This window comes from Struthio camelus, chromosome 19 (genome assembly GCF_040807025.1).
Source record: "Struthio camelus isolate bStrCam1 chromosome 19, bStrCam1.hap1, whole genome shotgun sequence".
Classification (NCBI taxonomy): Eukaryota; Metazoa; Chordata; class Aves; order Struthioniformes; family Struthionidae; genus Struthio; species Struthio camelus.
Genome location: NC_090960.1, coordinates 12138049 through 12161337, shown reverse-complemented (window position 1 = coordinate 12161337; position 23289 = coordinate 12138049). Strand labels below are relative to the sequence as shown.

The window sequence follows — 23289 nt, the reverse complement described above, 5'->3', positions numbered from 1 at the left end:
GCCCGAGCCCTGGGAACCCGCCACGCAAGTCAGACACGCGACTGCCCCTGACTTCAGCGCGGCCAGCAGCTCTTCCGTAAACGCTGAGCCGCCGCGCTCCCCCCGACCGCGCTGCCCGGCCCCGCGCTGCCGGCACGGCGGAGCCTGCGCGGGGCCCCGGCGCCGCGAGAGGCGGCGGCGGCGCGGAGCAGGGCAGGGCGCGCGGGGGCGTGGGTGGCGGCGCCGTGGGGGGGGGGCGTGGGCGTGCAGCGCCTAGGCGCGTGCAAGGTGCCTGCGGTGCTGCCACGCGCAGCGTGGGCCCGCCCGCAACGCTGTGCGGGTGCGCGGCGTGGGTGCGGGCGGCGGGTGCCTGGGCGATGCGCGGGTTGGGGGGGGGGGAGCCACCAGCAGTAGGTGACTGACAGCCGTGGGTCGAAGCGACGGGATGGGTGGTGGCGGCGGCGGTGGCGGCGGCGGCGGCTCGGCTCGGCTCGGTTCGGCTCGGTTCGGGCCAGGGCCGGGGTCGCTGCCGCTGCCGCTGGCCGCCGCCGTATTTATATGAGAGCGGCGCGGCGGGCGCTCGCCGCCAGGACACTCCCTGGGCCGCACACGCAAGCGGGGCGTTGGTCCCGGTTAAAGGGGAAACTTGACAGCCCGCCGCGCCGCCCCGCTCCGCTCCGCTCCGGCCGCGCCGCTCCGCTGCGCTGCGCTGCGCTGCGCTCCGGCCGCCCCGCGCGCCTCGGCCCCGCGACGTGAGTACGGCCCGGCCCGTGGGAAAGGGACCCCCGCGCGGCCGCTGCGGCCCCGCCGCTCCGTGCTGCCCCCGGGGCTGCGGGGGGAGCGGAGCCCCCCGCGGGAAAGGGTCTGCGGAGCCCCCCCCTCCCGCATTCCCATCGCGAGTCCCGAAGGGAGGAGAGGGGATTGGGAAGCCCCCCCCCTGGGGGGGGGCAGAGGGCTCGGAAGACGCCCCTAGGCGAGAGGAGTCAAGGGAGCGCCCCGGGGAGAGGAGCTGAGGGAGCCCCCCCACCCTCCCCCCGGGGAGAGGGACCAGGGAAGCCCCGCTGAGAGAGAGGGCTTGGAAGACGCCCACCCCCAGGGGAAAGGGCCCGGGGGAGCCCCCGGAGGGGGGAATCCGGGGAGAGGGGCCGGGGGAAGCCCCCCCGGGGGGAGAGGGACCGGGAGAGCTCTCCACAGAGATGGACCGGGAGGCCCCGCCGGGGCAGAGGGCTCGGAAGACCCTTCCTCCGGAGAGAGGGGCCGAGTGAACCACCCGCCGGGGGTCCCTGGGGGAGAGGGGCCGATGGAGCCTCCCTCGGGGAGAGATGGACCAGGGAAGCACCCCTGGGAGAGAGGGCCTGGAAGACAACCCCCCCCCCCCCCCCGGCCGAGAAGAGGGGCCGGGAGAAGCCGCCCCGGGGGAGAGGGGTCGATCGAGCCTCCCGGGGAGATGGAGCGGGGCTCGGAGCACCCCCGGGTGCGGTGGGGCCGGGGAACCCGCTTCCCCCCCACCCCCCCGGCCGGGGATCCCCAGGGCAGAGGGGGCGGGGGGGGGGGCTCGGAGCACCCCCGGGGGCGCCGGCGGGGCCGGGGCAGCCGCGGGAGCCGGCCGCCGTGCGCGCTGCCCCCGCGCATCTCCCCTCCCCAGCCACGCGTGTTTGGCACAGCAGACGTGCTGCTCCGGCACCAGTATATTTAACCGAGCTGGCTGCCTCTCCTTCGGCTCTGCCCGTCGGCGCAGCGCCTCCTGCCGCCCTCCGGCCTGGCATTCACACCCGCCCGGCACAGAAATAACGCGCACAGGGCGCCCTGCAGGACATTTAGCATCTCTCTCCCTCTCCAGCTCTGCCCGAGACTACCGCCAAGATGCTGCTTTTGCTGCTGGGGATCATCGTGCTCCACGTCTCCGTGCTCGTTCTCCTCTTCGTCTCCACCATCGTTAGTGTAAGTATGAACTTTCCTCCTCCTTCGTGCTCAGGCAGGGCGGGCACCGAGGTACCACCAAGCCAAAGACATTATTTTTATTCTTGGTTTATTTTTCAGCCTTTTTTTTTTTTAAGCAGGAAATCTTGCCTTTCACATTGCTGTTCTTACTAACAGTGGGATTTTGGAGCATTTTGCACAGAAAACTCGTTATTTGTGGTCTCGGCATGTAGCTGGTGGTTAACATGCTGTGCAGCGCTGCATACTGAGTGCATCCACATTAGCATTTTAGTCCAGAGGAACAGAGCACTTTTGAAGCCAATCTCCTGCTTGTTCCGCCTTACTACGCTTTGGTTCACATTGTGAAGCAGTCTCGGAGCACCTAAACTAGATTCTTTTTGGATGAAACTAAACCGGAAGATGCATTGCCATTTTATAAATGACCTCCAACTGCTAACAGGCTTCAGGCCACAGGACCAGAGGAAGGCTGGTCTGAGCAAGGCCCCTGAAACAAGCCCAGTGTGGACGCTGGCTCCTTGGCACCAACTGTTTTGGTCTCCAGACCTTCTTTTTTTGGGCTGTGAAAGTAGGCCCAGCTTTTGTCTCCTAAACTAGATGGGCTGCTGCCGTGGATTGTCAAGGCTTTGCATGCAGTGGGAAGCCTGAGGGTTGGATGCTGCACAGGCACAGGGTTGCCAGGACTGTTCTCAGGCCAGAACCTAGTTAACACATCACCTGCTTAGGAAGAAGTTTTGCTTGGTTTTAATGCAGAACCTTTGTGACAGTAGTGAGTTCGAGGCTTGCTTTACTAGTTTTCTTTCTTTTTTTTTTTTTTTTTTCCTGTAGCAGTAGAAGCCTTTAAAAATTTTTTTGAGTCACTAGAAATCACGTGAAACCGTTCAAATAGCCAGGCCAGCCACTGAGAGAGAGGACGGTAGAGGGGAGAGAAGCACGCTTCCCCTCTGAGGTTTGGCCGATGTTTAAAGAGAATAAAGAGCTTCTGTTTCGACGCCGTTGAGGCAAAAGCAGCTAAAGGCAAATATAGTGTTTGCTCTCCAGCCCCTTTATTAAGAAAAGCATGTGCTTGGGAACATCCGCAGGGGTACTCTCACGCATACACGCTCTCGGGCTCTCCTGCGCCGTGTTGCTTTATGGAAATGCCGGGTGGGCAGGGAGCCGAATCCATGGCAGGAGCGCGCACCGGTGCCGCCCGGCTCACGGGGCTGTGTCTCTCTTGCAGCAATGGCTCGTGGGCGTCGGGCACACGGCGGACCTCTGGCAGAACTGCACCACCGGTAGCGTCTTCCACTGCCTGACGTCATCCACGAACGGTGAGTGCTCCCGCCTCGTTCCTGCTTCGCTCTTTCTGCCCGGTTTTTCGGAAGCGTGTGGTGTTCGAGGTGGTCGCTGGGGTCGGTCGCTGGTCCAGGTTATTTGTGATTCTTCTCCCTGCGCCCACCTGAGGCCGGTCCATCCTCTGCTTTCTCCTCACCGCAGCCTCTGCGTCCCCGTGGACGTGAACCCTTGGTCACTGCAGGGCCAGCTCCAGGCGTCACTGGTGCGGGTGACACTGAGCTGACGCATCGGCGGGCCGCTGGGCGGGGGAAATCGCTCTGCTTAGGAGTCCCTGGGGGCAAGATGGGGCTCGGCTAGGTTGCCTGGAGCAAACACCCATTGATTTTACTTGCTGGCCTTAAGATGCAAGGCAGCTCCCAGCAGTGGTACCTGGGTGGGATGTCCGGTGTGCTCAGCCCAAGTGGAGATGCCCTGGTTTGAGCTGGGACAGCGTTTTCAAGATGTTCCTCATGCCTGGAGGATGCCCTGTCTCCTAGAGGATACCCAGTCCCCTATCTAGAAAGCTACGCTACTTTTTGCCACTTTGACAGCCCGAGTCTTGGGCACTCCCCTCCTCCTGTGGTTTGCTGCCGAGTACTGCATGTGGGACATGGCGTTGCTCAGCACTCAGGCCCTGCTGAGCGCTACGTCACCGCTCGTTTTCCCTTCCGCAGGGCGGTACTCGTACACTTTCTATACCGTGGCTTTCCTCTCGGTGGCTTGAGCCCTTTGCCTGCCACGCACTGCCAGAGTCCTGCATGGGGCCGTGTCCCCCCCGAAACGGTCCCAGGGTACCTGCACATCATGGGTGGCTGAAGAACCCTGGTATTTTCTGGGTTTTATCTAAGATGTCTGAAGCGTGGCTCTAGTGGTGCTTTTGGTGGGAACGTGAGCTGGAGCAGGCTGTGCTGCTGCTGTTACCCTCTGGGGGTCTGTGTCAGGTGGAGGGCCTGGCAGTTGTTCTGTGCTTAGCTCCATTCATGGATGTCAGAAATAAGTCGGTAGAGTTACTCTTTACTGGGCATGTCACGCTGGGCATGTTTTTACACATGCACTGATTTTGAAGGTTAGCAGCAGAGGAGTTCCTACTACGAATCAGTGACCCAGAGTTTTCAGGGCATTTAATAGTAACAGCAGTGCCAAATCTGCATAGAAAGTACCGTTCGGGTTCTGCTCTTCCTTAAGGAATGGGCTTGCTGGAATGGCTGGAATTCAGCAAATGTGAACGGTGGCTCACTGATAGCAGAGGCAGCCGATAAGGTGAAGGAGCCAGCAGGAAGGCATGCTCGATTCATCAGGGACCACCGTGGTGCGAAGGCCCACGCAGGAGGAGAGGCAGGGTGGGCTAGCAGAGCCTTGGTCTTGGTGTGGAGCAAGGGGGGATGTCTGCCACTTGGGAAAGAGCACAGTTACGGCAAGCACAAAATACCTTCAAGGCATTTCAAGGGGTCTTAGCAGTCTTGGGAGCCTCCACTACTGTCAGAGGGTTTTGGAGATTCAGTTTGCTCTTAAACTCCAGCCTGCTGGGAAAAAAATGCTTGTGGATGCCCCAGGTAGGGGAAGATAAATGGCAATGTTCGTTCTCCCTCTAATTTTACCCCCACTAAAAGCAGCGGCGTGTTTCCCTGCTCGGGGCCAGGCTCGGGTTGCAGCGGGAGCGAAGCCACCTTCGCGGGCCTCTGCTGACGCCTGGTGGTGTCCAGGCTGGCCGCGAAGCTGCTGGACTCAGTTCCAACCGAGCAGATGATTGCTCGAGCTATGTCCTTCCCCGGCAGTTGGCTTGTGCTTGCTATTTGTGGCGTAGGCAGGCTGGTTCACGTCCATTCATGCATATTCCAAAACTGCTGACCTTGTGCTTCAAGAAGAAGACAGCAATTGCCCTGGAGTCCCGGAGCTGAGGGCTCTAAAGTCTTCCCAAAAATCTTGCTGATGGCTTTGCAAGCCTGCACCACTTTCCCTTGGTGCCTGCAGGATCTTGAGCTTAGGGGAGCTGTCAGTGTTAAGAGGAGCTTGTTCCAAGTGTGATTGGGAAGATTTACCCTGGGAGTGACTCTGAAGTTGCTGCTTGTCACCTCTGAATGGCCTCCTGGGTGACGCTAGACTAGATCGCATACCCTGTTCCCAGAAGGTGCTCGAAGAGGGGGTTCCCTTTGGATCCCTCTCAGTGATGAAATTATATCGCTCAAAGGACTGTAGTCAAGACAAGCCAGTGAAAAATGTGGTCAAGCAGTTGACTTTGGTTGCTGAGGTGCCACCATGGGCTGTGCTTTGCATAGAGGTACATTGTACTCTCTGCCAACACTTATCTAAGTGAAGGCTCTTCTCTGGCCTCACAGAAAGGGGTTTTGCATGGGGAAAAGGCTCTGTCCCCATCCACCCCATGATAGGGATGCGAGAGGAGTTTGTGCTTGCCTGGTGGTACCTGGCTCCTGGATTCACACCTCACCACAAAACACAAAATAAGAAAATATTTCCTATGCTTGTGCATGGCTTTCCAAAACTGCTTTTGAAAACAGAATAAAAATACCATATGGCATCCTTACCAGGAAATCACTGCACCCCTCTCTCCCTTGTGCCCGTCTCTGAGCCCCTTGCTTCCACCTTCCCTTTTGGAGCTGCAGTCGGCTACTTTTCATAGTGATAACTGGGACACAGGGCCTAGGGCACGGCCAGGATGCTGTGGCTGGCATACCTCCGAGGCTCAGGTTGCTCCTCTGCCTGGTCAACTGTCCTCTCCTCGTCCTCTCTTTGCTAAGAATATGCTTACTTTCAAAAATATAAATGCTCTTCTGCAAGATACCGCAAACCGTTCTCATCTAAATCTCCTTCAAAATGCAGGCTGTGCATGTCACACTGAGTTGTAGAAAGCCTTACAGATTTCTCTCTGTGCCTGTGCCAAAGGCAGTACTTAACGGTTAATAGCAGAGTGCCAAGTTCTGCTCTGGGGTAAGTGCAAGAGATCCTCGCTGAGGAATTTGGCAGAACTTGGGCTTTACGTAGAGGCGTTTTTTTTTCCTCTGGCCATCATAGCGGTCATTGCAGTGGAGAGTTCCCCCATCCCTTTTTCAAATATTCAGAATATGTGAAATCAGGTAGGGCTTGGTCTCGCTTGAACACGGGGCTGCAGGTTTGTTGCTCTGTGATGCCAGTTTGCAGGTCTCTCGGCATGGCGAGGCTGGATGACGCTTCCCTCGTCTGTTGGAAGGGAAAAAAGCCACACAGGGACTTTTCTATTTAGATGCAAGCTAAACTTGCCTGGAAATTTGCTGCCAGTCCGAGTCTCTAGCATTTAACTGTGGCAGTCTTGAAGACCGTGCTCTGAACCTTATAGATAGTCCAGCAGGGTCCAAACTGCCTGCACGTGTGGGGGATGAATGGTCCTCGCTGCTAGCTGAGCGCAGGGAGGGAGCAAACATCAGGTCAGGAGAGATGCCCACTTTTTTGGCTTTTACAATTGCCTGCTTGTTGCTTTGATTTCTGCGTTTACTTTCTGGATAATGACATTTTTCAAGAGGCTGAGAACTATGGAAAAAATGTTGCAATCTTTATTTCGTTTGCGCTGTCAGACATTCCTGGAAAAGACTTATCTCAAGAATTCAGCTCTGAATCCCAGAACTGTGCTTTTACGAGGCTGGGAGCCAGACTCTCAGCTGTGTAATTCCACTGAAGTCATGGATGTAAATAGTCTAACCTGAGCAACTCAAATGATCTTATATAGATTCCATCGAACATTTCCAGACAACAGTATTTTTCTTCAAAAAATGGCCTTTTCTCCCCAAACCGATATTTTCGTATCATCAAGATTTTTTTCCTACTGCCGTTTCTTGGATTTGGATGGCAATGTCAAACGCAGGGAAGCAGAGGGCATCTCTGGATCCCTACATCCTTCTGTACCTTCATGAAATATTTTTTTCTGTTTTCTTCTGGACATTTCTCATATCAGTGCGCTGAGATTTTTAAAGGATGGTTTGTTCAAAGGCAGGATGGTGTTTTTTTTAAAGGGGGAAGAAAAAAGCCCCAAACCTTGGGAAACATGCAGAGTGCCAGTCCGCATGATTACTAAGTACCGCAGGCCGCATGATGCACTCACTAATTTGCTGATGTGATGGCCACAAGCGAAGCCAACGTGGGTCCCCCGAAGCAGAGATCTTCCCTGAACAGCACAGACACGCTGGGGCTGTGATGAACCTTCCTTTAATGGGGCTGGCACCTCTGCGCACCGGGGATTGCTCAGATGTTTTTGCAGACTGACTCCCCCTCATTCAAAGCGTCTTTGCTGGCCCTCCTCGGGTTCCTCTGTCTCTCCTCGGCGCCATGGAGTGGCTTTGGACCAGCTCAAAACCCCTCGGCCAGAGATGCTGGCAGCAGGATCAGCGTGAGAAACCAGCCCAGATCACTCCCAAGCCTCTCCATCGATCCTGTGTTTCTGCAGAAAGCATCACGGAGGGGAAAATCCACTCCTGTGGTTAAGCACCGGGAGAGGTGTGCTCACGTGACATGGCCTAACTCGAATCGGTGGAAATCCTGCATGGGACATAAGCCACGCTGCTGCCTGGGCAGGACAGTGCCAGCACTCGAAATGCCTTTCCTTTGCATTGGGGGAAGGGAGGGAATGGAAAATATCTATGGCCCTTGCACAGCATGGGCACCTGCGTGAACTAATTGCTTTTGCTCTGCCAAGTGCCTTTGCTACACGTACTCTCTCAAACTCCTCCTTCCAGCCATGCTTTGATTCCTAAAACTTCTAAAAGGAAGTTATGAATAGTCATTCGTTAAACATATCTCCACTGTAGATGCATCAAGTTTTTTTTTTTTTTTTCTTCCTATTTTGCTACATAATGCTGACACAAAGAAACAAAAAGACACAGTGGCTGGGAAAATAAATAGCTGGGGAGAAATCACCCACCCAGTCCTGGAGACAGCGGTGAACCTGGGTTCGTATTTACCTTGCTGTGATTTAGGAGTCAGTCAAATGACATAGGAAATCTATAGGGAAAGGGAGTTGCTTTTTTACTTCCTGTAATCCCGGACCATTAACATGCTTTGAGGGAGTAAATCTCCGCTGGCGAGAATCGGCACACTCCCATGAAAATGAGTATTGCTGCTGCTTTACGTTGCTCACAAGTGACCATCAGGGTGGAGTTAACAGCCAAACGGGGGCAGGCAGGTGTCACCAGGCGGAGGGTTTGGCATCGGGGTTTGGCTCGTTTTCACACGGTCCTGTTCCTGCTGGAAAGCTTTTGCACGTGGGCTGCGAGCTGGTTGTAGACTGTCCTGGAGTGCTACTCTTTGTGGCCAAAAATGATGTTGCAAGGCTTCATTAACAGCTTATCCCAAAGGGAAGTTATTTCTCAATGTCTGTTCTTGATAGTGAGTATGAAATATCTGAATGAAAAGAAGTAGGGACAAATTTCACTCCAGCCCACTGCAGTAAATGAGTCTGGAAAAACCGGGTCAAGACTTGGGGAATATGTTTTTCATTGGCAAGGGGAGACTTTCTCGAGCTGAAGGGTGAGGTGGAAGTGGTAGTCCAGGGCTTTCTGCAAATCAGAAGCTTCTATTCAAAGATTTAAAAATGGTTTATACTATTTATTGAACGTAAAAGTAACCTTCTGGACCTTACCTTGTGTTTGTTGTCTTGCTCAGTCTGCAGGCAGAGAACCCTTGCAGCCTTTCCGTTTATTTCTGCTGAGTAGCTACAAACTAGAGAGAAGTTCCAAATATTTAGGGATGTTGCATCTGTTACAAGGAAACCCTGCAGTAAATAATGGATCTTTTATATCCATTTGTATTTGATAATGCACAGCCTTTATATTTGAGGTAGTAGCTACTAGCTAGTCCCATCCAGCCTATGGACCACATGTAGAGATACCTGGGTTTGGTGGCACCTCTGGGTCCTTCAGAGTCTTTCTACTTTCCAATGGAAAACAAAGGACATACATTGTAATCTCAGAAGTTTGTGATTCTGGCTCATCCACTTTGAACTTAATGAGAGATAATGCTGTTCCACCACGGTCAGCACTGAACCTCCTCCACCAACTTGTGGATGACTATGGCTTGGCGTTCAGCTGTCAAAAAATTATCTGTCTTGTATGCTAGCAGAATGTTTTTTATTTCAAATCAGTTTCTACTGTAACTATGTTGTCTGCAATATGAAAGGGATTTCGCCAGCTTAAAAAAAAAAAAAAATCCAGGTTTTTGTTGTTGCAGGTTCTTGTTACAAAGAGCATGTGACGTGGAAAGATTAGAAACCAGGCTGTTTTCCCTGTTCTCAGGTGCTCGCCAACTATTTGCTTGCCGTTTCGGTGCGTGCAGTGGGTCAGCCAGCCTTGCCTGCTCTGCGGCGGGTGTTTTGGCTGATAGAAGAGGAGCAAATGGGAGGAAGAATACAGCATGTGGGAAAACTATGACTGTAAAAAACATAAAATTAGGTGGCAGAGTCTACTGCAGGGTGCAGTGCCTGAAGACCCGTAACATTTTTTGGACTTGATTAGGTTCGTGGGTGTCCACTACTCCACCTCCGCCCTCGCAGTTGTCCTCCTGAGCTGCCAGGTGGCCTCACCTTCCTGAATTGACCCCTGTGTGTGTGACTTTGCGGAATCTCAGCCCCAGCTTCCCTATTTTTGATGGCAAAATTACTCGATTCCCTCTCCCTTTCAACTTTGGAGCGTTCCCCAGAAGCAGAGGTGTCATTTGTGTAGAAGAGCAGCGAAGTGGTCCATCGCCTGGGCAAGGGCAACGACCTGGTATCCATCCACAGTCTAGTGCATCCTGAGGAGCAAAGGGACCAACGTAAGGTTCATGCCACATCCTTTGTTTTGCAGGACGAGTGTAGTTTGAAGGCTTGCTGTACTACTTCCTCGTAGCTGGAGTGCATCAGTGAATTTTGCTCAGTGGGTACATTTATTTCGCTTTCAAATGAGGCATAAACAGCTGGTGGTGCTAACGCATACTGATGCTGGGCTTTCCTCCCAGTACATCAGTGGCAGCTGGTACCTAAACCCATCCAAGGAGCTGAGGCTGAAATGATTTATTTACTCCCCTCTGGTTGCTCTCATGCACAAGCCCTGTAAATAGAGGTCAGTTCCACCTTGAGGGTCTTGGAGCCAGCTCAGACATTGTGAAGCTGTTGGGTGCGAAGAAGGAGCGAGGTGGTTTGTCAGTGCCCGCAGCTGCCTCCCCAGGACGTGAGCTTCAGTGGCCAAAGGGACCATTTCTGTGGCCTCGCAGATGAACCACAGACGTATGAGGTGGCAGCAATGTGAGGGGGACAGCTCCAAAAGCTACTTACATTTAAATCTGACAGCTCCAGAGTCCCTTGGACTTGGGGACTTCTTCGATGTAGTTTGGAGGGGAAGGCAAGAGGGAGGAGGAAAAAACAGGGCTTTGGGTCTCTCATGTCTTCCTGAAGGTGCTTGGGAAGTCTCCTCGTGTTCCTCGTCTTGTGCTCTTTCAGCTGCAAAATAAGGCTACACGCGTTGCATGGCGGATGGCGCCTCCCAGGGAGGAGCTGCAGCAGCTTCTTCCTTCGGCACCTCCCTGAGCAGCCGCAACACTTGGTGCTTCCCACCTTCTTATCCTTTGTCCCTTGCAAATGCCTTGGGGGCGCTTTTAAATCCTCCTTTTCCCAAGGCTTTCCAGGAACACCTCAATCCAATACCCTGCGGTGTGGGCATAGGAGAACAGGGAAGAAGCAGCCGTTGGGCATAAAACCTGCTTTTCCTGGGGGCAAGACTTGACTTAACCCTCTCTAATCCCAGTCGTGCTGGTGGGGATTTTGGAAACAGATGGAAAGGAAGTTCCCATTTCATGGAGCTGGCCTTCTCCTAGCAAACCATGCAGGCAGCCTAGCAGCCCGGCTGGGTCTGGATGACACTCTTCCCCCTACCAGCAGCAAGCGGAGGTTTGTTTTGAACACGTGACTGGTGGCAGGAGGGTGTCCACGCTGCTCTGCAATAGCACTGTGAGGATCCGAACTTTTATGCACCTCCGTGTCACTACAGCGAGTTGCCAAGGGGCAGCGGTCTTAAGTTCAGCTGCAGAATGGTGCAACAGAGCTAACGTGTCTACATCTTGATTCATCCTTCTTCAACTCAGATAAGGGGGTTGAATAACCAGGTTTAAAACCATTGCAAGCCCCTGCAGTTCCCATGTGGCCTAGGAAGGATGCTGGGCTCAGTTCGGACCTTGAAGTCTGGGAGTCTGCTTTGGAAAAACTCTGCTTGGAAAACATCTTTTCCTGTCAGACCTAGGCTGGTAACTTTGTGTTAGTAGGTACATGTGCTTTTCCTGACCTTGCTGATCTTCTTTTGCTCGTAGCGTTGAAAGAGCAGGTTTTGCCTTGCACGTGTTGCCAGGAGTTTCCCCTCTGTTCGCTTTTGTACAAATTATATGCTACGGGTACCTCCTTAGTGGATGTTACCTTCCCTAGCAGCGGTCAGATTTTCAGGGTGCAGCATGTACGCAATTTGCATAAGGAATGATGTATGTGCAAAATGTTGTTATAAGCTGCAGGACACAGCGCACAGGTGTTTTTATCACATAAAACTAATTTAGTCATATCTTAGGCAGAGTGCATTAGCAGAAACTGAGTGTTCAAATCAGGCTCTTTGCACTTAGAGTTTCCCTCTGGCTGGGTCAAAAACAAGGTAGGATGTCCATGACTGAGCAGCAAATTAAATCCTAGGGAGTTGATGCTTGTTCTTTAAGGTCCTCTGCTCCTGGCCAAGGGCACCTTCCTACCTGGCCCTTCCAGCGATCTTGCTCAGCTGCACCCCTCATTGGGGTGTAAAACCTCCCTGTGAGCAGGGCTGGGGCTTTGCTAGAAGGTGTTGGGTTAGCTAGCTACTCTCTCTCTCCTGGGGATTTGGCTGCAATTTCTGCTCTAGGTTTCTTTCATGCTAGGCTTTAGGGCAGTGAAATGTGGTCATCACCATCCTGAGGGTCTCTGAGATGTTCTTGGTGTCACCCTTGTTCTTGCTGTTAGGATGTAGGTGGCGGTGTTGAACACATCAGGGCTTATAGAGCTCAGGGAAACTTCAGCATTTCTTTTCTAAAAAATTCCTCCTGAATTTCTGACTGGCTGAAAGGGCTCTAAAAAAGCTGCAGATGGAGTCTCTCGGGAAGCATCGTGTAGGGTGCTATCTGTCCTTTGCACTCCGTTTCCTTTTCTTCCTTCTCCTGAAGAACAAAGATACAAACATGGAGCTGAATAGATGCTGCAGAAGAGTGGAATAACCGACTCACTGCCCAGGGGAAACCACAAATAACAGTCTGGGAGTAAAAACAGCGCCAGCAGGCCCACAGCACAGCTCATGAGGCCCAGACCTCCCTCTGGGAAACTCGTTTTATTTTTAAAAGCCTATAGGTAAGACTTGGTGCTGATGCCAAAAAAGTAATAAGTACGTGGGGTTGAAGAGGTAGCAATACTCTCTGCGTTCATAGGGGAGCTTTCAAATGAATTAAAGGCAATTAGCTATCCTTGTGCAGCTGAAGTCTGCAGGCAGCTGGGGTCAGATGTGCTGGGAGTGCACCAGCTTGCACCTGCAGGTCTCGAAGCCATGAACTGAGATGGGTATCATGGCTCTTGTTATACAAAGGAGGCCACTAAATGCCAGCAAACGGCTGGCTGTGAGCACAGCTGGAGTTCTGCTCTCCAATATTATCTCTTAATTGTGCTGGTTGCGAGCCTCCATGGCTCTGCAGCACTCTGGCCATGGTGGGTCAGCCCAGCTGGCTGGTGAAACCCCTCCAGTCATAGTCTCTTCCTCTAGTTCTCAGTGGTTGCCTTTATATTCCTCTGACATGGCTCTTTATTGCAACAGGAATTTGCAAAGGCCGTATAAAGCGTTCGCATTCAGAAGCAAAACAGAGGCGCAGGGAGGCGGATGCAATTAAAAGGCCGGCTCAGCTCAGTTTTCCGTCTAGACGGCCTGCTCTTAAAATAGCTGACAATTGGAGCAGCCACCTCCGAGCAGAAAGGGTTCCGCTCCGAACCCTCCCGGCCGGATCCCGTGGCCTTTGAAATCACAAAGGATTTGCCTTCCTGGGTCCTGAATCGATGCTGGAACAGAAAAGAGGTTTACAATTCATTGGCTGTGCTGGACACCCTCTAACCGTACCCTTCCTGTAAGGTCTGAGCATTGAGGAGTAAAATCAATGGTTTATGACTTGATTTTTTATTTTTTTTTATTTTTTGAGCAGCATTGGTGCTGTCTCATCTCAATTTCAGGAGATGACATGGAAAACCACCATTCCAGGTGGTTTAGCACGGCCAGAGAGCTGAAGGGTTAGACATGGCTTGAGGTGGAGGCGGGGGGGCTTCCTGCCCGGCCGATATGAGATAGATAAAACTTGCAGGACGTCTTGTGTGCATGTCCATGTAGGAAAAAAAAAAAATGCAGCAAGCCTGCAGGGGTATTTTTTTTGGAGAGGATCACAGTGGTAGCTCTCTCTGCCTAAAGAACGGCAACAGCTGATACACACGGACATGTACCCGGCGATATCGAAACGAGTGAAATGCAACAGCTCTTTAGCAGGACGTGTTAGCGCTGCAGAGGAGCTTGGCGCCGGAAGCACAGAAGGAGGCGAAGGAAAAAAGCTGGCTGCAGCGAGCAGAGGCTGCGCTGGGTATTTCCTTTCTGCTTACGTGAGCAGGACCTGAATTTGCCCTGTTGCATGAACGTAGGGTGGCAGAATGCAAATGCATGGGGGAGAGTTTATGGTCCGAAGTCAAACAAACCGGGCATTACCAAACTGCACAGGATGTTCCCTGCAGGCAGGGATTTGCTAGTCTCTTGTGGAGCCTCTGCTAGAACGGCTCCGGTGTGCATTATCTTTCTGGTTCTGGTTGAAGGTTATAGCTAAATCTCTGGTTCAGATTCTGTTCTCGCCTCCATTGGGGCAGCTTGCAAGGATTTTGCGGGGGAATCATGATCAGTGCTCTGAGAGCAGGCACTGACCGTTGCAATCCCAAATGGGCTCTTTTGCTGCGCCGTGGGTTGAAGACTGCTAAGCTGAAGCGTAGCTTTATTTGGAAGTTTTGCTACATTTCAGCCTCTCTTTACAGAAATGCTATTTGCCATGGAAAGCTGTTTCTTGCAGAGGGCAGCCTGGGGAAAGTAGTTGGTGAGAGTAAAACTGTGGCAGGAATGTGGGACTGGGATTCAGGAGGCTTCAGTGCTGCAGGAATTTCCCCTGTCTGAGGATGCAGCCCCAAGCATGCATTCTTGCCTCTCCTTGTATGGTCTGTGCCTCAGTTTACCTTTCTAGGGTATAATGGTTATTCCTGCCTGACTTTCCTGGTGGATTATTTGGTGTCGTATCCTTAAAGACCTCTAGAGATGCGTAGGAGTGCTGAGAATATCTATTATGATCTCAGACTTCATAAAGAAGTGCAACAGTATTTGCTAGCATCGTCTCATGCTAGTGGAGTGGATTTTTGCTTCTTTATTTATGTATTTGTGGTTTTTTTCTTTTAATGCGGGGAGGGGGGAGTTACATGCTCACGAGGCCTGAAAATAGCTGAGCAGTGACTCATGCAGGGGCTGGCTGAACTGGTCTGCTCTGTGCTGCAGCTACCTTTGGCAGCTGGTGAAGACTCTTTCCAAAAGGTTTGAGTCCATAAGGGCAAAAGCTGTTTGTACTAGCGGCGTATTTATTTTACCTCTGAGCTTGACTGGCTCGGTGTCTCGTGGCTTATTGCACGTGTTTTCAGTAGAAATGAACTCCCCGGTCCCGAACCAAAGCTGGGGGCAGAACCAGAGACTTTGTCTTGATTTCTGCAGGCTTTGCGTTGGGGCTGATGTCTTCTTATGTATCCTATATTGTAAATACTTGCTGGGAAAGCATGTGACCCCTGTGATTAGGGGACATGTTGCAGGATTCGCAGTCCCCGGTGCCCGCACTGACCGTTCTGTCTCTCTCTTTTCCTCCCAGAATGGCTGCAGTCTGTCCAGGCGATGATGATCCTCTCCATCATCTTCAGTGTCTTGTCCTTGTTCTTGTTCTTCTGCCAGCTGTTTACGCTCACCAAAGGGGGACGATTTTACATTACTGGAATCTTCCAAATCCTTGCTGGTAAGTGATGGCGGATAAATGGACACTGACTCCGGGGCTGTGCAGAGAAAGTGCTTTCAAGTGGAGGAGGAGGACTAATAGCAAAAACAAGCATGCTCTTGAATACCAAAGCAGGGCCTGCTTGGTTATTACTTAATTGCAGCTGACACAGGGCTATGCAGAAGGCAAGGATGAGCTGGCTTTTTCTGGGAATAGGAAGGCTGTCGAGCTGGCTCCTATGTGACTCAACTGATGGGGAGAAGGTATGACAAATCTGAGTCTCGCTGAGCGCTTGGATGCCCAGGCCTGCTTTCCAGCTTTCCATGTGCATTGTGTGTTTCCCGAGCTCTTCTGGGCTCCATCTGCAGAACATGCGAGGCCACCACCACCTCCCCACTGAGGAGGTTTCAGTGAAGCGGGAGCGGTGCTGTTAGCTGGGTGCAGACCCCACTGGAGCTGTGCTCGGGGCTGTTCGTGGCATTCCCGCTGCGTGGGACCTCAGGCCATTGGACGGAGGGCAATTGCCCTCCCAGGCTCTCGGTGGAAGTGGTGACAGCTCAGGGTGTTGCGCTGTCTTCGGGACCCCACCTTCGCTGAGCTGGGCGAGGTTTCCTCAGCTGACGATGGGGTGGGGGAAGTAGTGACGCGCTTTTGGCAAAAGAGGATCTGATGGTTATTTATAAACTTGCTGTCGCTGTCAGGGCTTGGTGCTTTTCACAGCAGCTAAGAGCCACTCTAGCATGCAGGGTGAGCCAGCTGTCTTTGAACTGTCAGCTACTATTTTTAACTCTTAAAGAACTCAGCTCTGGACACAAGACACTAGTCAGGTAATACGTTGCAGTTCTCCAAATATAGATGCTGTAAACCCATTGGCTTATTTTTTGTTTCTGTGTATGAAACCAGTGAAGAGTATTTTCAAGTGTTCAGACTTCAAAAAAACTAAATGCAAAGAGATTCTAGTTAATTTTTTTCCTAACACATCTGCCTGAGGAGACCTGTCAGTAGCTAGAGCTTTGTATGTTAAGCTGATCCAAAAGTACCTTTTGTCCTGCCCACTGTGGAAAAACTTCCCTGCTGAGCTTTAGAGAAAGTTCCTGAGTATCCTCTAAGCGACTGTCCAGTTTATAAACCCTGGAAAACTTTAGCTCTGAAGCTTATTAGCAAGTATAGCATGAAAGTGTAGATGCTTAGCCATAAAGCAGGGGATGAGTTAATACCACTTCACCATCTCGGGAAAGATAAATATCTAGAAACCCATTACAGCTGTGAAGGTGAGGAAGAGGAAATAGGCATTAATAATGCAATTATCTGTGTGATAACTTGTCTAATAGATCTGAGAGCAGGAAGCTACTGTCTCCTAAGTGATTTCTGGTGAATCCTGATTCTCAGAGCATGAGAAAAGGAGAATGCAACCATATTAGACCCCTGCTAGCTGGTTCAAGCAGCATCACAGTGAAGACGTGGTGGCATGGATTCAGCTGCCCAGAGAAGAGGCCAGGGGTCTTCATGGACTTGTGCTCTCTGTGTTGTCCTCACTGCTCCTGTTAGCTGTGTCAGTGTGCCTGAACTGCTGGGTGAAGGCATATACCCTCTGAAGTGGTATATTGTCCCACTGATTTCACTTGGAGGGAGTTTTCTAAATGGTGATCCCTGCCTTACGTCTGTATTTAAATCACTGCGTGAGTAAATAAAATGAGACAGAAGGGAAGAGGGACCTTAAACTGAACTGTGAAGACCAGACTGCTTTAAAACATGGCTGGAGCAGCACCCTAGGCCCAGGGTGTGAGTATAAAACACAAGTGTTCCTCCCTCCTGTCCACACTGTGCTGTGTATCCTAAGGGGACACATGGGTCAGGGCATAGTCCTGCTGGCTCTTTCCTTGCTCAGTGTTAGACATGGGTCAAATCCCTCCCCAGGCAGTATACGGAGGACAGCAAAAATGTGAGCTGATCCCCATGAAGCTTTTCCATGCACCTTGCATAGCTGGATGCTCCTCCTCAGGTGTTTGAAGGCTTTTCCTAGCAAAGAGAGGAAATTTCTTTGGCCTTCAGGCATTGTTCACCCTGGTTCATCCTTGCCTTGGAAGAGGCAAGGCAAGGCAAGACCTTGGTTGAGGTCTGTCATGGAAGGGGGTCCCATCTGCTTCAGTCTTTCCTACTCAACTAAGGTTGGGCTGGAGCAAGCAGGGAGGACTTGCCTGCCTTTGGGAGGTGAGGAGAAGGCTCTTCCCAAAACTCTCCGTTAGCCCTGGCTTGGATGCTCCTGCAGCCTCCTCCTGGGGGGACTCAGCTTGGCAAAGCCTAGAGCTGCAAAGCCAACCTCCAGTTTTGGAGCCTGACTAGTGGCATTACTGAGCCTGAGCCAGTGGGTGCCAAGGGCAGGACCTGTGGGTGCTGCTGGGTGGCAGAGCCATGCCAGAGCAGGCAGGGGAAGGGCAGGTGCTATCTCCACGGTGACTCTTGCTTTCTGATGAGGCAGCCCAATGCATATGCTCTTTGCATGCCTCTTTACATTCCTCCTCATGAGGGAACTGGGAAGTGGAGATTAAGGGCGGAAAAGACGCTTGAGGTCACGTGTGGCCTATTGTCCAAGGGCAGAGCTGGATCCCACCTTCTCCACTGTGCTTTAAAACACTCCCTGAAGGTCTGTCTGAACTTTTCCTGATGGGATTTCAGCCATCGTAGAGGTACTAAAACGCCCTCAACAGCTCCCTCGCATCTTTGCTGCTCCTGCCTGGTAAACCCATGACACCTATGGTATATTCTTCCAAAGCAGTTTCTGACAGCAGCTGTAAACCCAGCATGGGAGAGACATGGTTCAGGTCTCTCTCTTTATGTTGGCTCATTTTCTCCATCACGCTCTCCAGCCTCAGCATCATTTTTGCCCCTTTTCTCCAGTCTCGGTCATCCTGAAGCCAGGACTGCCTGCCTGCCTGCGGGATGGAGAAGCAAGGTTCGGGCCCAAGGGCCATGCTTTCCACATGTCCCAGGGCATTTTGCAAACCCCCGAGTTGGAGAGCTGACTGTGAGCATGCACAGCAGCACCCGGCATGGCTCGTCCGCAGCCGGCTGGGGTGTCACCTTGCATAGAGCTGTAGGGAGTAGTATAGTTCCTGCAGGCAACTGGCCCTCCAGGCCAGTTCCTTTGTCAAAGCAAGACTGGAGCGTGCTCTTACGAATAACCTCTGAAGTTGTGATGCATTATCATTGCATCAGTGCAAGCAGCTGAATGCAACCGTCCGTGATACCCTGCCTGGCATCCCCTTTGGAGCATCCTCCCCCAAATCACTCATTCTGTGGTCTACAGTGCAGATGCTGTAGAAACACGGTTGTTACCATTGCCTCCATTTTGGCAAATTCCTCATGTGGACAATTGCTGCTGTATTTTCTGCTCTCTGTAGGTGACTCTGGCATGGCTGCGAGCCTGTTGTATGTCCCACCAGCATCGAGAGACAATTGTTTTGCTTTCTTTGCATGGGCCGGGGCAGTGGGAGTTTGCTCTCGTGCTTAGAGAATGGAAACTGCATCAGCGGCGTGTTAATGAAACGTATTCCCACTTCTGCACTTTCCCAGAACAAAGGGGCAGTGTCAAGTGGAATTACAGCTCAAATATCACTGGTTAAATGTAGGTGGTCCTGAGGTTTGTGCAGGGGATTTGGAACACAGCTCTGACAACAGCCCAGCGACTATATAATAGAATTGCTGGGATTGACTGAAAGACCTTGTTTTCAGGGAGAAATAGTGGTGGCTTTGTGTTAGCTCTAGGCAGTCCCCAATGCTGATGGGTTGCTTTTACAAAAAAACTAAAATGCTGGCTAATGCAGCTGGACCTGGCCCGGACATCTCTTGGGGTCCTGCGCTGGCCCATGGCTAGTGGAGGTGGAAGCTGGGAGCTAGAGAAAAGGGCCCGAGCCCCATTTGGCAGTGGGGCATGTTCAGCTGCTCTTGCAGTGGGGCGTCGGGGTGGATTTGAGCGCAAAGGCACGCGCTGGTGCTGGACCTGCCAGGCCAGAGCGACCACAGGACGTTCTTGGCCTCCAGGCTGCACTTGCTTGGGCAGGTGATAAAGAAACTTTTATGCCTCAGAAAAACAGAGCTCGTCTCTGACAGCTCTGATAGGGCAGTTCAAACTGCAGTCTGGTTTCAATAAGCCGCCTTGGGGAGCAGTGCTGCTTCAGCTGCGGCAGCCCGGGGCTGGGCACGCCAAAGGTGTTGGCCTGGGCTAATCCAGGCCCAATGCAATACTCCTCCTGTGCTTGCAGCAAGGCCCCCGTCTTCACTTGCCCTGAGCTAGGTAGAGATATCCCCATCACCTGCAGCCAGGGCAGAGACCACTGCGTAACGCACCCCAAACTGTGCTGCAGGAGTTTTGCAAGGGAAAAAGACAAGAAAAAAGAAAAAGGAATAGAAAATGCAGGTTCTCACTGGTGGTGCTGGGTGTTATCTTCTCTGATGGGGCCAGCAAGGCCAGTTTGGGGTTTACAGCAAGGGAACTGCTTTCGCCATGCCGTTGCTCACCCTTTCGCCTGTGTGGTTTCCCCCTACCAGGGCTCTGCGTGATGAGCGGTGCAGCCATCTTCACAGTGAGGCACACGGACTGGCAGCAAGCCTCGGCTGACATCTCCTTCGGCTTCGCCTACATCCTGGCTTGGGTGGCCTTCCCGCTGGCCCTCATCAGCGGCGTCATCTACGTCATCTTACGGAAGCGCGAGTGATCCCGCAGGAGGCGACGTGGCGAGACAAGGGCACTCATGATGTCCACGGAGGAGACGGAGGCGGGGGAAAATAGACGAGAAAACGGAAAAGAAAATTAACCAAAAAAAAAAAAAACACAGAAAAGGAATAAACCCTCCCACCAAAAACAAACACCCAATCAACCCCAAAAGGAAACACGCAAAGGGTTACTTGTTAATTGAAGATGTATATAGTATCTATGGTTTAAAAAAACCTATTTATAACACTTTTTACATATATGTACATAGTCTTGTTTGCTTTTGTTGACCATACGCTATGTTTTAAAGCCTAAAGAAAGTGCCTAAGGAACTATTACTCCTAACAGCGTAACAAGAGCGCGGTGATTTTCTCTCATGCAAAATCTGCTTTGACCTGAACCTTCCTTCCCAGCCCAAAACCCATCCTGAAGCCAACCATCAGAAAAAATAGCTCTGACTGATCTTACGTTGGGGTAAATCTGCTGCTCCACTGAACAGCATGGCGTTACGCCTGTTCACGCCAGCTGGAGGGTTGGCCCCCACTCCTCCCATGTGCTGTGAGCCTGTTAACTGAAGTGCATGTGCAGGTATGATGGGAGACACTTCCAAAAGGTTTGAGGGATTTTGGAGCAGAGGGTTTAACTGTCCAGAGTGCCTAAATGACTTATATGCCTAACTCCCATTGCCTTGCCACCACACCCGGTTGGGAATTTGGGCTTCTAAATCACTTAGGTGCAGCTGCAGTCCGGCTCGGCAGCATTCCTCCGGGCCTCTTCGTTCCCCGTGAGGCTGGTTTTTGGGCTCTGGCAGGTCATCTGCACTGAGCCAAAGTGCTGAGGAACTGTCACTCATGACCTTGAAATGTACTTTCGCCTTGCTGTGTAGATAAACTACCGATGAGAAAGAAGCAACCCCAATATGTCTATGAACTCAAATACCAGATATATGAAATGGTGCTATCTATTTACCATTCCTCATATTGCTAGCCATTTAACCTTATTCACTGGAAATTCAGTTAACAATCTTGAGGTAAACAACAATGCTAGAAAGAAGAAATAATTCTATGTAATATAAATGACCTATAACTGCTTTTGTACTTAGATGACTTGCTCTTACTATCATTTTTAATAAAGCATTTATAACCGAGGTTCCTTTCCCCCCCACCGTGGTCAAGAGGAACAGAAACGGCTCTGGGTGGAGCCCCGTCCGCCTCCACCGCCAGAGGTGATATCTGTCCTCCTCTTTCTGTGCGTCTGAGATGTGTCTGGCAATGAATTGAATGGGCGGCCTGCCGCAGCCTCCCCTGGGTTGCCTTCTGAGGACTCCAGACACTGTTTTGCTGTTGTTTTTGTTTTGTTTCTTTTTTTTTTTTTTTGCTTTGCTTTTCTGATTTTATACCGACTGTGTGGACTAAGAAGCAATGAAATAAAAGTCAGAATAACTCAGTTGCTTCAGCTTTTTGATTCACTGTTGGCCAGAGATGGGCTGTGCTCTACCACTCTGCTTGCATGGTCTTCCCATCAAAGGTCTTTGTGGGCCAGTGGGATGCTGGGTCATGAATTTGCACATCTTGGAGGTTAATCCATCCTGCTAAGACAGGCTCTGAGCTAGCTGGGCTGTCTGCGTGGCAGCCTGCACGTGTACCCGTGCCAGAGGGGTACCAGCCCTGAGCCTGCTCTTTCCTCTTGGTTGGGAACCTCTGAAGAACTTGAACGAGGCAGTAAATAGCACTAGGTAGAGGCCTGAGGGCGGAGGAAGCTGGGCTTTGGGCCGGGGCCCCATGGCTGTCAGATGTCCCACCAGACCCCTAAAAATTGTGCATTTTATCCCTGCATCAGCTGAATCAAGAGAAAAGCTGGGCAGCACACCAAAGTTTCTGGCTGGACCAGGAATGGAGCAGCAGACCCTGTGCCGTGGGGTTGGTGCGTGCTTCCCTTTCCATGTTGTAAGGCACTCTGTTACGTTCCTGTGATGCAGCCATCTCCTCCCCAAAGCCAGTTGGACCTCACTTCTCCTGTCCTTGTCTGAGCAGAGACAGGTCAACTCTGCACCGGCAGCATCAGCTGCTGCAGGGGGATCTGGCCAGCCCTGCAGCTGAGTGAAAACAGCAGAAGCATTTCGGCAATGTGCACCAAAATGCCTGGAGCTCGAGGGTGCAATTAAGGAGATGGGGATTAGCACATTGTGAACACTATGTGCAGCCTTAATGGCTGGCACGGAAACACTTGCACTTCCGCTTGCTCATTCATTTGGCTATGAAATATCTGAGCTGATCTAGCAACTGGCCCTGGCAGATGTACAACGGCTCTTGCAGGACCACACGTTGAGGTCGGTTATTAACATTGGGCCTGATCCTGAGGCCTGTAGTTAGCACTGGTCAAGGCTGAGCAAGCCTCGGTGGGATCTCTGCCCAAATTTGTGCTCAAGCACCGTGCTCGGGATCAGCAGAAAATATCCCAATGGGGTCATGATCCTGGTGATGGTTTGAGGTGAGGAACCAAAGCTGAAGCAACCCAGCAGCACGAAGCCAGAGCAGGCTGTTTTCCTGGTGAACGAATAGCCTGATTCCTGTGATGGTTTGGTGACTCCTGAAGGGTTAGCCACATCATGGACATGACAGCCTGTGTCCACCACAGAGCCCAGACATGTCCCAAGGGGAAGGAGCAGGAACCACCTTACTCCTCCTGAGCTGCCCAGCACTGAGCCTGGGCAGTGCAGCATCACTGCACCAGGTCCCGTGCTGGCTCCATGCCAGCTCCACGCTGGACCTCAGCAGCTCCGGCTGCGGTTTCCCAAATGGGAGTATTTCTCTCCATGGTCATTAAGGGCAGCTTGCCGACCTCCTCCTAAGCCTGGGACGTTATCTCACTTGCTGAGGCAGGACTCCAAGTTGGCAGAGAGCAAAGGCACTTATGGACTGCTGCAAAGCTGAGCCAAACAGCCGTCCCAGCATCCTGCTGGGTTTGCAGCCGAACGGCCGGCTCAGCCTCGCTTTTCACTGTAAGAACCGGCCCAGCACGAATTTCCCTTCTAGTCTTGTCTGAAGAGGTGGCGGGAATATGTACCTTTTTTTCCCCCCTCCCATAGGAAACGTTAAAGATAGTGTTTTTCAGTTTGGAACACTTTTTCAGAACAAAAAAGCTGACCACTTCATTTTTACCTCTGAAAGTGCTATGCTGCCCAACTTTGTAACCTCTCCATCTGATGTCGTCCGACATCGTGTAAACTGAGCAAGCGGTGTCAGTTTGTATCAACAGTTCAGCCTTGCGTAGTTGCTTCATCTCAG

The 23289-nt window shown here is 52.0% G+C and overlaps 1 protein-coding gene across 1 annotated transcript; it reads left to right on the top strand.

Moving 5' to 3' along the window:
• The first annotated feature begins 416 nt into the window (after positions 1-416).
• On the top strand, positions 417-21448 carry PMP22 (peripheral myelin protein 22). Its single transcript, XM_068913575.1, has 5 exons — positions 417-731; positions 1820-1920; positions 3140-3230; positions 15172-15312; positions 19840-21448. The coding sequence occupies exons 2-5, from the start codon at positions 1843-1845 to the stop codon at positions 20004-20006; spliced, it is 477 nt and encodes a 158-aa protein (XP_068769676.1). The 5' UTR covers positions 417-731; positions 1820-1842; the 3' UTR covers positions 20007-21448.
• The last annotated feature ends 1841 nt before the right edge of the window (positions 21449-23289 follow it).